The sequence below is a fragment of the Cydia strobilella genome, chromosome 24, assembly GCF_947568885.1.
Source record: "Cydia strobilella chromosome 24, ilCydStro3.1, whole genome shotgun sequence".
In the NCBI taxonomy this organism is placed as follows: domain Eukaryota; kingdom Metazoa; phylum Arthropoda; class Insecta; order Lepidoptera; family Tortricidae; genus Cydia; species Cydia strobilella.
The window spans coordinates 2,246,299-2,259,170 of NC_086064.1; the positions used below are offsets into that span (position 1 = coordinate 2,246,299).

Genomic DNA, 12,872 nt, shown 5'->3' on the forward strand with positions numbered 1-12,872 from the left:
ATGATTTTGACCCATGTTCTTTCACTGATATGCGTTAAAAATGTTAAATAACAAACGAAACCGTCAACGCCATCTATACGACAGTAGGCCAAAGCTAGTAGCGCCCTCTGAACGAGAATCAAATTAACTTGATTTTCGAGGCACGTTTTTTCCTTAGACTGTATCCATCTATTACGGAGTTATATCTATCTTTGCTAACAATAAAATACATTGAAATTGTGGACATTTGCCTAATTTATTTATTTATTTAATCTTTATTGCACAAAAGAAATACTTATCGTACAAAAGGTGGACTTAATGCCAAAAGCATTAGGGGCTAATCATTAGGCCCTAATGAATGAAGTTTTACAAAAGCGAGAAGTCATGGAGAAGTCAGAGGAAACGGCACGCTCAAGCGAACTGGAAATCATACAAATCAGTTTGAAATGTTGACACGAAACATAATTAAATATGAAGTAACAATTTGAAACATTCAATCTAGAGATGTGCCGAATAAAATGGTACTAATGAATAATATGTATTTATGGACCAATAAATAATGGCGTACCTTATTATGTTTTACCAAAGATAGATATAACTCCGTAATAGATGGATACGGTCTAAGGAAAAAACGTGCCTCGAAAATCACGAAAATTTGATTCTCGATCAGATGGCGCGTCTAGCTTTGGCCTACTCTCGAATGGAGGGCGTTGACGGTTTCGTTTGTTATTTATAATTTTAACGCATATCAGTGAAAGAACATTGGTCAAAATCATATAAAAATAATTAATGCAAATAAAAAAATAATTTATCCATATTTAAATACATTTAACGCACCGGCTATCCTTGAACCAAACGGCGTTTTGAGGGACGACGGCAAGAGACCGGACGGTATGACCCTGGTCCCGTGGAAGATGGGACGGGTGCTGGTCTGGGACGCCACATGCGTCGATACACTAGCTCCGTCCCATCTACCAAGAACTTCGTTCAGGGCTGGGGCGGCTGCCGAGGCGGCTGAAGGCAAAAAGTTCGCAAAGTACCGAGGTCTCGGCCCACAATACCACTTTGTGGCATTTGGTGTCGAGACACTGGGGCCGTGGGGTCCAAGCGCAAAAGTTATTTTTAAAGAACTTAGCAAAAAGCTCGTCGACGCAACCGGTGACCAGAGAGCTGGCGGCTTTCTCTCGCAGCGCATAAGTATTGCCATTCAGCGAGGGAATGCTGCCAGCATCTTTGGCACAATGCCGCGGGGGCCTTATTTAGATGTTTTTTAATTAAGAGTAGTTTTGTTTTTTAATTTTTTTTATTTATAAGTTGTTATTCTTAGTTACTTTTAGTTTTACTTTTAATTGAATAATAATAATTGTTAATCCTATAATACATTTTAACGTATTTTTATAAATCTTCATTTTTAGTTTTAAAGTATGTCGATAGATGGCAGTGAATTACAGCGGTTACAAAATTTACTATGACAGTACCGCTCTATCTTATTATATCCTCTTTGGTTTTACAGATGAATAACATACATTTTCTCTTTGTTTCAGATTAAGCAATACGAGTGAACCTGCAAAATGCCGCCAAAAAGCCATTGCCTTAAATCGCGCGCGCAATCATGAAAACGTTCCGCCACCCGTCAATAGATGGCGTTCATAACATTAAAACGTGCTAATAAATGTAGATGGAGTGTTTATCAAAGAATTTAACAGTGTTTTATACGGATGACAGTAGATGGCGCTGTTGTTGGTGAAGAGTGTAGTGTTTTGTACTGTAGTGTAGTGGGTTATAGTTTTATTAGTGATTTAGTGCTTGTGAGATGCGAGACGGGTCTAGGCCAGGGCCGAGTGGTGCCTCTGCGGGGCATGGTTTTGAGAAAGATGATGAAGGTAAATATTTACTTATTTATTTAAACTTTCTTCTTCTTCTTCTACCTAGCGTTGTCCCGGCCTTTGCCAGGGTCCGCTTTCCTACTAGCCTTTCTCCACTTTGCGCGATCCTGGGCGTCCTCTCCTGTGAGCCCGTTTACGCTCATATCGGCTTTCACGACATCGCCATTTTTCGGTCTGCCCTGGGGTCGGGAGCCGTCAAGGGCTAGGTTAAGGCATAAATGTTTCCTACGTAGTCATCTGGCCTGCGACAAACGTGGCCGAACCACCGGAGGCGACATTCTTGGAGCTTCTCCGCTACGTCACGGACTGCGAGACTGCCACGGTTATTTATTTAAACTTTATTGCACAAAACACAAAATAATGTAGATATTGCATACTTAAGGCCGTTCCATCGTTTTGCCGCTGTCTTTGTCACATTTCGCAAGAAAGAACGGGAAATAACATACGCGCCAATTGTCAATTTTGATCGAATTTTGTCGGTTTTTATTTATTTTAAAAACGTTACCTTAAAATATCGAAATTCTAAAGCTATGAAATTACTATTTATGTTAAGATAGTTTTTTCTTCTTTTTTTGTTTATAGTATCACATAATAAATAACCGAGTAAAGTAGGATTAAAAGTCCGAGTTAGAGGTGACTTTGGGAATTAATTGTATCGAGCGAAGTGTCATAATTCGTGTATCGGAAGCTATGTTGTTAAAGATAATATAGTCAAGAACTACATATATTTTTTCCACGTCTATGAATATCAACGCCTCTTAGAAAAACATGATCATATAAGATGTTTCGCCTGCTGGCTCAGGGAACCGCCTTAATGGCTAATGGCGTTCTCTACCAGACAACCAAATGTAATAATGGTGCAATGAGTAGGTAAAGTAAGAAGATATAATTTATTGGATTAGTAATAATCAAAAGCTTAAAAAATAAGTATAGTATAGTTTTTTGTCACGAGTGTCGCGACAAACATAGCGTCTCCTGTGTCTCAACAATTTACAACTAATATTTCACGCGGAGAAAGTTGAAAATAGTTCCGGTTATTACTAGACTTATATTGACCGGGATATAGACCGTGATTACCTTTTGTATTGTTTATGAGCTCCCGATATTTCCCATATCCAGCAGGCTTTAAGGAACTCCGTCGGGTGTGGTCCGCTCTTAACCGCCTAAGAACAGGAGTTAGCAACTGCGGCCACCACTGGTACAAATGGGGCTGGAGCTCCTCTTCTGCCTGTAGCTGCGGGCACCCGGATCAGACCATCAACCACATCATTCTGGAATGCCCTCTTACTAAATACACAGGCTATGTAGACGATATTAAGATCCTGTCAGATGAAGCAGTCGCGTACCTTGGAAGGGCGAAATTCTAACTAACCATAAGTTTTGTTTTTAAATTATAATCCAGTGACATGTACATATGCCATACGGGATATCGGGAGTTCATAAACAATACAAAAGGTAATCACGGTCTATATCCCGGTCAATATAAGTCTAGTGAAACTAACCGTGAATCATTCAAAACTCTTCCGGTTATTAGTCTATGGCGCACACAGAATCACCGTCATCATCCGTCCTCCTTAAACTAAAAGTTCTTTCCAAGCATTTACAAAATTTTATAACGGTATATTCATATTCACCTATGCCAGTAAAGTTTACGGGAATGCGGATCATTATTCCCGCGAACGTGCACACTTAAAACTAAGTTTACACCACGACATCACAACTTTTCAATCTCACTTCTGTACCCCGTTATAATGCGAGCGTAAACTCTAGAAGTGGGGCGGAAGTTCTAGAAATATGTTACTTTGGAATTTTGACTTGCATAATACAGACTGCTTATATGGGGCATTCCAAGAGAATGTCGCTTACGTAACGTTTTTGCCATGTGCAGCTACCCCTATCAAATCCGTAAAGCTCGAGAATATACTGCTAAATTGTTAGCCAAGTTATTAAATATTACCAGACACAATAACGCTTTCTCAGCATTTTCAGCTTATTATTTTTTATTTATACTACTTCGGTGGCAAACAAGCATATGGCCCGCCTTACGTTAAGCAGTCTCCGTAGCCTATGTACGCCTGCAACTCCAGAGGAGTTACATGCGCGTTGCCGACCCTAAATACTCCTCTCCCTCGTTGAGCTCTGACAACCTTACTCACCGGCAGGAACACAACACTATGAGTAGGGTCTAGTGTTATTTGGCTGCGGTTTTCTGTAAGGTGGAGGTACTTCCTCAGTTGGGCTCTGCTCTAGATCTGAAACGACATCCGCTGTCCTGTGCCCTACCACACAAAGCGAGATGTCATTCACAGTGCCCATACCTCTCTTTGGGACGTAGTTTAAGGACATACCCGGGTCCGGACGTAGTTTAAGGACATACCCGGGTCCGGTTATTAGAAGAATGGTGTTACGTAAGCGACATTCTCGTGGAGTGCCCCTATAAGTATATACGAAGTGGGAATTTCATCAATAATCACATTCGAATGTCGAGGTGAAAACAATATTTGTCGATAAAATGGAAACGGAACTTATTCAAAACGCGATAATTAACAGTTTGGTTTTCATACACTCAAGTCATAAAACGTAGTAGACACTGGTAACATCGTTTTGCTTATTGCAGACGATCAATGTATACCTCATAAATCTCATAATTCCTGTTTCAAATTGCTACACGGATTTCTATTTTAAAAATAATTTTATGAACGTCAAGATCCATTCCGCCTACGTCCTTCTTTGCACAAAAATCCGTACGTAATCGCGGAGTGAGTCACGCCTGGTTTGGTATATGTCGGCTACTGATCATAAAATCCGCCAGACCATGTAATTCCGGCATTAGACTTATTTTGACCGGGATATAGACCGTGATTACCTTTTGTATTATTTACCCGTGAACATGATGCATGTAACTGCGTCGAAATACCTCGGGAGCTCATAAATAATACAAAAGGTAATCACGGTCTATATCCCGGTCAATATAAGTCTAGTGAAACTAACCGTGAATCATTTATAACTCTAATTCCTAGGCATATCGTGAAACGCAAAAATCATTGTATCGTTCACTGGGACGACGGAGCCCCACTATGCGACTCTGGTAGCCTTTTAAAAACGTATAAGGCACACCCTATAACATCATATGTGTCGGTGTCATCAAAGGTACCACATTGTCGCTTGCCATAAGAACGCTCTGATATCATATGACAGGTTTTTCGTATAAAGATACAAGCAATTTTCGTCCTTATGGTAAGCGACAATGTGGTACCTTTTGATTGAGAACGTCACATATTTTTGTAATTTTTCTTAGGCGGTATTAGGACTTTAAAGAGGCGATGAGGCTTTAATTGTGTATTTTTTTAATCTGGTTCGTTAAAGTGTGCTCAAGCATCTGATGGCTTCCAGGTTCCTCAGCCTCCGAAGACTGCAGTTACGAGGAGTTGATGTCCTTGAAGGAACTGCTGCATTTTCCAGAGGAAGTGGCTCTAAGGCTCACCGACACAGAATATCAGCTGTTTTACCAAGTAAGTGTGTTAAGTGACAATTAACAGCGCCATCTATATTATTTCACTCGAAACCTATGGCTTAACACAATCTCTATACAAACGTATAGTCCCCATTTTCTTTCCTGAAGATTGTCTTTATGGTAAATATTTATACGCAATTTATTTTACATATTATATATTGACCAAAGCTATATTGATTATGTCAATTTCCTTGATAAAAATGGGTGACGTTTGCCGCCGCATTATTGCCGTGATTATGAAGTTCATTCTGCCACTCTACTACTAATTTATTCTAGAATATATACACAAATAGTTCAAAAATATTTAGATCAGTACGGTTTCACTCACTATTATTTTTAGTCGCCTTTGGCGACATGTTTCGGATTCTTTGGGAATCCTTCCTCGGGCACGAGTGTCCGCGGCGGTTGTACGTCGTGCATTGCCCGCGCCGCCCGCCTCGTCTAAAAACAATAACACACTCGACTAAAAATAATAGTGAGTGAAACCCTACTGATCTAAATATTTTGAAATATGTCTCACGATAGTTTAAGTTCGATTAGTTCAAAAATATAATCTAAAAAAATACAAAACTCTTCGGTCGTGTCAACCCTAGGGTAACTTAAAAGGATTTGCAACGGTACATGTAGAAAAAAGCTTGTTAATAAACTCTAGGGTTGTCCCCGCGACCTTCATTTTATGACAGAGGCTAGACAAGCCGGCCATTTTGAATGAATCTTGTCAAATGAGGATGTTTTGAATTGCCTCTGTAGAGAGGAAAAACCTCAACGGAATTAGGATAACATTTTTCTTTAACCCCTCTTTGCAAATCTTCGCAGTCTTAGCATTGTATTTATATTAAAGCAAAGAGAATGGGGTTGGCAACTGTCAAAGGTTTGCAGATGGCGCCATCATAGCTTGCCCCTTTTTCTATAAGATTTGGCATAAAAGGCTGGCATCCAGTGCATTTAAAAAACAAAAATTTGACACAATTCTAGGGATTGACAGGGCAAGCTACGCTGGCGCCATCTCCTAATTATTTCGACCTGCCAACCCCATTAAGTAGACATATGCTCACTCCATACATCAGTTTTGTTACCAAAAAGACTATTATTTTCGTAGTCGACAGTCTAGCCTCAAGTAGTGGAGATATCAGTACTGCTACTCGACACTAGATGTCACTTGTGTCTTAACTGACGAAAAGTGTATTGCTCAACAATTTACAACTAATATTATAAGCAGAAGGAGTTGAAAATAGAGTTCCGGTTATTAGTCTATAATATTAGCTAAAAATCGTTAAGCATTAGACTTTCCGTTCGTCGTGACATCTATTGTCGAGTAACAGTACTGATAATTCCGCTATTTGACGCTAGATGTCGACTACGAAAATAATAATCATTTTAGTAACAAAACCCATGTATTTATTGAGCACTATGTCTACTTAATTCTCTCTGATTTAAGTAAATTTGCACGAATTTTTACCACCGACTGAACAGGGACGGGGTCCATATTGGCTCACATAAAATTACTTGTCATATTATTTTTCATAATAACGCTTTTTGATCATAATAATCATGTCATAATTTTTTTGCGTACAAATTTGTTGTATATAAATTTGTATTACCAAAATCATTGCTCATAATTATCTGTAGGCAGATTTTGTTAACAACATAATGTCATTTCCAACTATTCGTCACGACTCATAATGGTTTTTATAATAAACTTATTAATTATAAACTTAAATTGTATAAGTATTTGAAATCATAACATATAAAGTATGGGTGTATTGGAACGTACACAGCGATTTTTAGAAAATTAAAAGTAATAAATAAAAATTAAAAATTAAATAAATTTAATTTAATTATTATTATAAAAAATAAATATGATTTAAAATTTTATTATTTAAAATCGTTATATTAAAAGAATATATGAAAATTAACATTAGTATTACAGATATTTATTATGATTGACATGAATGATTTGGTGTTACGATAGTTATGCGCAAAGACAAGTTATAAGTAATGATCATTATGATATAAAATTATATAACAAACATTTTCGGACTTCCAATAATCGAAGTCGCAATTTTATGTGAACTTTGGCGCACCCACAGGGACGGTATTATATTAAGTAGCCATGCAGCTGCGATACAGTATCGATCTTTTTCAAGTGTAATAGAAATCAAAACTGTAAGAATTGGTAATAAACGTACAGAAAAAAAACCGGGAATATTTCATGGGAATTTTACAGTTTTTAAAAATTCTTTTCTGCACATAGCTACTCTGTAGGAGTATTTAATTCCGGTATAGCTAACTCAAGTGTAATGCGAAATAGTCCTGGATTATCCCAGGGCTTACCTTTCCTCCACACGGTCTTATCGATCTACTGCCCTAGAGATAGGTATAGGGGCCAAGTCTCAAAAAGAAGCGTTACATGTTTAAAGAAGTGTACTTCGTTTTTTTAGCATTAGAAAAAGGGTCAAGGGTCCTGAAGATCGCTTACTAATTCTCTCTAATGCTAACAAAACTCGAAGTAGGTATAGAAGGTCGTTAAAGAAATACTGGCAAATTATATCACAGTTTTTATATCTTCAAGATTAAAGGGTTTCAAAGTCAAGATTAAATTTGTATACTGTGACACCAAATAAAATCTTATTTAAAGCGAGAAAATATCTTAAAAAGCAAATTCTGCTCAGTGAACTGTCTGATTACATGATGAAGAAAATATTACTCTTGTAAAATAAATATGAATTTTGCTCGCAGAATTTGAAATTGGTTAAGGTCGGGCATTCAACTATTATTACTGTCGTCGGCTGAGAATACGTTTGTGCCAATACCATTTTTGAGCAAAATCGTTTTTTAATGATTACTAAAATATTTATCAGTACGGTTTTTACTTACTATTATTTTTAGTCGCTTTTGGCGACATGTTTCGGATTCTTTGGGAATCCTTTCTCAGGCACGAGTGTCCGCGGCGGTTGTACGTCGTGCACTGCGAGGCGGGCGGCGCGGGCAGTGCACGACGTACAACCGCCGCGAATCCGAGAATCCGAAACATGTCGCCAAAAGCGACTAAAAATAATAGTGAATAAAAACCGTACTGATCTAAATATTTTGAAATATGTCTCACGATAGTTTAAGTGCGATTACTAAAGTACCAAAAAATATGCTAAAATGAACACTAGTCGGTTTCCAAGTCGGTACCCAAAGGGTAAAAACGGGACCCTATTACTAAGACTCAGCTGTCCGTCTGTCCGTCTGTCTCTCTGTCACCAGGCTCTATCTCATGAACCGTTATAGCTAGACAGTTAAAATTTTCACAGATGATATACTTCTGTTGCTGCTATAACAACAATTACTAAAAAGTACGGAACCCTCGGTGCGCGAGTCCGGCTCGCACTTGGCCGGTTTTTTACTGTATTTTTTATCTGTTTACTAACCAAAGTTTTTGACATATGTATATGTAGGTACTAACAAGAATATCCATAGATTTTTTATTATTTCAATAAATATTATTCATTCATTCATTAATTCATGTTTTTCAGACAACTTTCACAGCAAAATAAGGATATTTTCACCTTCCCTGTGTTTTTCAACACAAAATAAAGGGTCCAAAGTAAAGGTCGCCCGACCTCTTTGTTTTTAACTTTGCCGGGTACACGGATCAATTATAATAGATGGAGCAACGTGTTTTATTGAACTCCGGTAATTTCAAGGATATCTACGTTCTTGAGAGTAAATTAAGTAAAAAAAACTGGCCAAATCCGAGTCGGAATCGAGTTTCAGGGGTTCCGTACATTATACAATTTAAACAATGTATTTTTTATGCGAAATGTCTTTAAAAAACCCGTAGGGGTCGGATCAAAAACTAAGTAATTAAGTCCCACTCACGCTTGACTGCACATTTCTAATAGGTTTTCCGGTGATCTATAGGTAAAGGTCTATTTTGTGTATTTTATTCAAAATTTTTGGCCCAGTAGTTTCGGTGATATCGGGGAATGGTCATTTTTTGCCTATTTTCTTGAATAACTTCTAAACTGTTTGTCCTAAAATTATATAAAAAAATATATTTGAGATTGTCATAATGAGCTCTTTCATTTGATATGTAACACCATATAGTTCAACAAACTTTTTTTTTTCTCATTTACCCCGCAAAAGTGGCCCCCGTGTTTAAAATTAATTTGTTTTTGTTACATGTCCATCTTTGGGTCACAAACTTACATATGTGTACCAAATTTCAACTTAATTGGTACAGTAGTTTTGGAGAAAATAGGCTGTGACAGACGGACAGACAGACAGACGCACGAGTGATCCTATAAGGGTTCCGTTTTTTCCTTTTGAGGTACGGAACCCTAAAAATAATAATAATGAGTAGCTATCGCGGAAACCGAAGACAATATTATTATTATTTTTAATTACAAATAATATATATTTGAGATGCTCACAATGAGCTCTTTTCGACTTCGTCACTGGACCCCAAGTTGACGATAATTTGTACCCGTCTTCCCTGCTGCATTTGCTGATATTTTATAAAACATAACATTCTTACTTTTCCCAGTCTCTATATTTATGAAGTTTCGGATTTTGTCCACAAATATAAATACCTATTCACGGATAATAACACATTGGGTTCCCGCGTAACTAGACCTAAATACAAACATAGATTGCCCAAGCCATATGTAAACTTGTCACTCACTGCAAAAAACGCCTATATTATGTGTATCACAATTTATAACAAGTTACCGATCGTTTTAAAGACATGGATCTTAAACTATTCAAGTCAAACACAAAAATGTGGCTTACAGAAAAATGTTTTTACTGTGTTAATGATTATTTAAGTTAGTCATAAGTATGTGTAGTATTTAGATAAATATGTAAATATATGAAATAAAACTATGAAAACGGATTATATCGCGATATAATCCGTCTTCATAGTTTTATTTCATGAGTAACTATCGCGGTAACCGAAGACAATATTATGTAAATATATGTTTTGCAAATGTATGTACACCTGAAAAGGTAAAGTCTCAGTGTAACTGAACGTGTAATTGTATATTCGACCTGCAATGTAACCTGATTCTTATATACAATAAAAACAACTAACTAACTAACTAACTGACACGTCAGTCTTCCGTGACCACAGCTAGTGCAACCTAGTTGAAACGTCGGGAAAAAGGTAAAATAATGAAATTTAATCGCGTTTGAAGCGGTAATGACGTTAATTATATAAATTTGTAAAACAAACGGAAGTTAAATTTGTACGGAACCCTCGGTGGGCGAGTCCGACTCGCACTTGCGGTTTTCGAAAAAACCGTAACTCGCGAAACTTCTTTATACGCAGTCTACGGGGGGTCGTCTATTTCCCGCGATCGATCGGCCTTGGGCCGTGTGGGGATGCGACAGAAGACCAGCCTTTTCACTCATACAGAATACAATTTGACTTCAAACTATGTTAATTCTTCTTTAAACAAAGCTTCCTTTCTTTTTAGGGTTCTGTACCCAAAGGGTAAAAACGGGACCCTATTACTAAGACTCCGCTGTCCGTCTGTCCGTCTGTCCGTCTGTCTGTCTGTCCGTCTGTCTGTCTGTCACCAGGCTGTATCTCGTGAACCGTGATAGCTAGCCAGTTGAAATTTTCACAGATGATGTATTTCTGTTGCCGCTATAACAAATACTAAAAAGTAAAGAACCCTCGGTGCGCGAACAAAGTTCACCAAGCCTCCAGATTGGCTGCCGAGGTATTCTCTCATTCCTCGCATAGTTACAGATAGAGTTGGGAAATAGAGTCTTATCAGTCTAAATTGAAAAAACTTAATTTTCTCTTTTTTAGGGCTCCGTAGTCAACTAGGAACCCTTATAGTTTCGTCAGGTCCGTCTGTCCGTCCGTGTGCTTGTATGTCACAGCCGGTTCACTCGAACATCAAACATCAAACATTTATTCAGCAAATAGACCACAGGCCCTGTGGCCTGTTTGATGTTCGAGTGAACCGGCTGTGACATACAAGCAGACGGACGGACAGACGGACCTGACGAAACTATAACGGTTCCTAGGGGCACTTTTACATGTCAATTTTTACAAACAATAAAATTAATCCAAAATTACAAAAAACAATTACATAAATATGAATGTTAAATTACACAAGAAAAAAAACTGATAAAAACTATACAAATAACAGAAGTACTAAAATTGTTTAGAGATGTAAAAGTCTCTAGGTGTCAGATATATAATGTATATAATAATAAAAATAACTTGATAACTTGGACTCCTTTTTGAGCGACTGGCCAGATGTAGCTGAAAACCGGGAGGAGTGGAAGAAGAGGGGGGAGGCCTTTGCCCAGCAGTGGGACACAATAGGCTCGTAATAATAAATAATAAAAAAGATCTTCAAATTATCCAGAGATGTAAAGGGTCTCCAAGACTTGAATTGTTATATAATTAATAAAAAGACAAGATATTAAATCAGACAAACAGACAAGAACCGAATGAAGTGCCTCACGTTAATGCCACTCAAAAGTATAGTTACATAGGTAAAATGAACTCGATAACTATAAGATACATTTTAACGAAATTTGAATCGTAGGTGTACTAAGTAAGCCGCTATTTAGTTTAGAAGTAAAAATTTATAAAAATGTATTTTTAAAGGGGGCATTCCATACATGTAACTAAAAATAAAAATAAAATGTTTCAGGTAAAATTTACATGTGCCACACCAATTGATAGGTCTTCAAAAATAACATTAAGGTTGTTAAAAACGTTTTTTGATCCAGTGAATATTTTTGGAAATAATCGCTCCTAAAGTCAAAAATGTTGTGGGTCCCTATAACTTATGAACGGGACATGTAAAAAAACCCAAAAGAAAAATCAGAACATACAGCTATCAATCAAATATTTATTTGCTATAAGAATAGAATAGAATAGAAATAATTTATTCATTAGCACACACAAACAGAAAGTTATACAGAACAGAGAAACATAAATTAAAAAAAAAGTGCCACGAAATGGTCTCACCTCAGCATGTTGCTGGCGACTTCCAGCGCTGATCTTATGGTGAGACCATCCGGTAAACACAGTTGCATGCATGCAAATACAGTTCAATTCACTTAAATTACAAAATGACACAGATAAAACAAACAGAACACAAATTACAGTAGATATAAAATTTTAATATGGATGGAGACATGTCAAATTAATTTAATACATTAGCAAAGTATTCGTCGATTGAATAATATGGCCTATTTACAAAATATTCTTTCACTTTCATGTCAAATAGTTTCATATCGTCACAGTCCCTTATATCTTTGGTCAACTTATTATATATTTTAATTGCAATACTACTTAAACTACTACTATATAGATATTTTCAAGCAAGCTTAATACCGTCGCAAGTAAGCAATAATGCTGTAACCCACAAAATCAAAACTTTACACCAGAGGGAAAAAACTTCGAGCAAAAACAAAAAAATATCATAACTTCACAACGGTGGAACGAATATTTACTGCCTTTGGAAAATATATGT

At 37.0% G+C, this 12,872-nt stretch overlaps 1 protein-coding gene across 1 annotated transcript in view; it reads left to right on the forward strand.

Annotated features, from left to right (window-relative positions):
• The first annotated feature begins 1,528 nt into the window (after nucleotides 1-1,528).
• Nucleotides 1,529-12,872, forward strand: part of LOC134752188 (1-phosphatidylinositol 4,5-bisphosphate phosphodiesterase epsilon-1-like) — a 167,014-nt gene continuing 155,670 nt past the window's right edge. Inside the window, exons 1-2 of the mRNA XM_063687800.1 lie at nucleotides 1,529-1,862; nucleotides 5,259-5,377. Of these exons, the coding sequence (XP_063543870.1) occupies nucleotides 1,793-1,862; nucleotides 5,259-5,377 (189 nt within the window). The 5' untranslated portion in view covers nucleotides 1,529-1,792. The remainder of the gene's footprint in view (nucleotides 1,863-5,258; nucleotides 5,378-12,872) is intronic.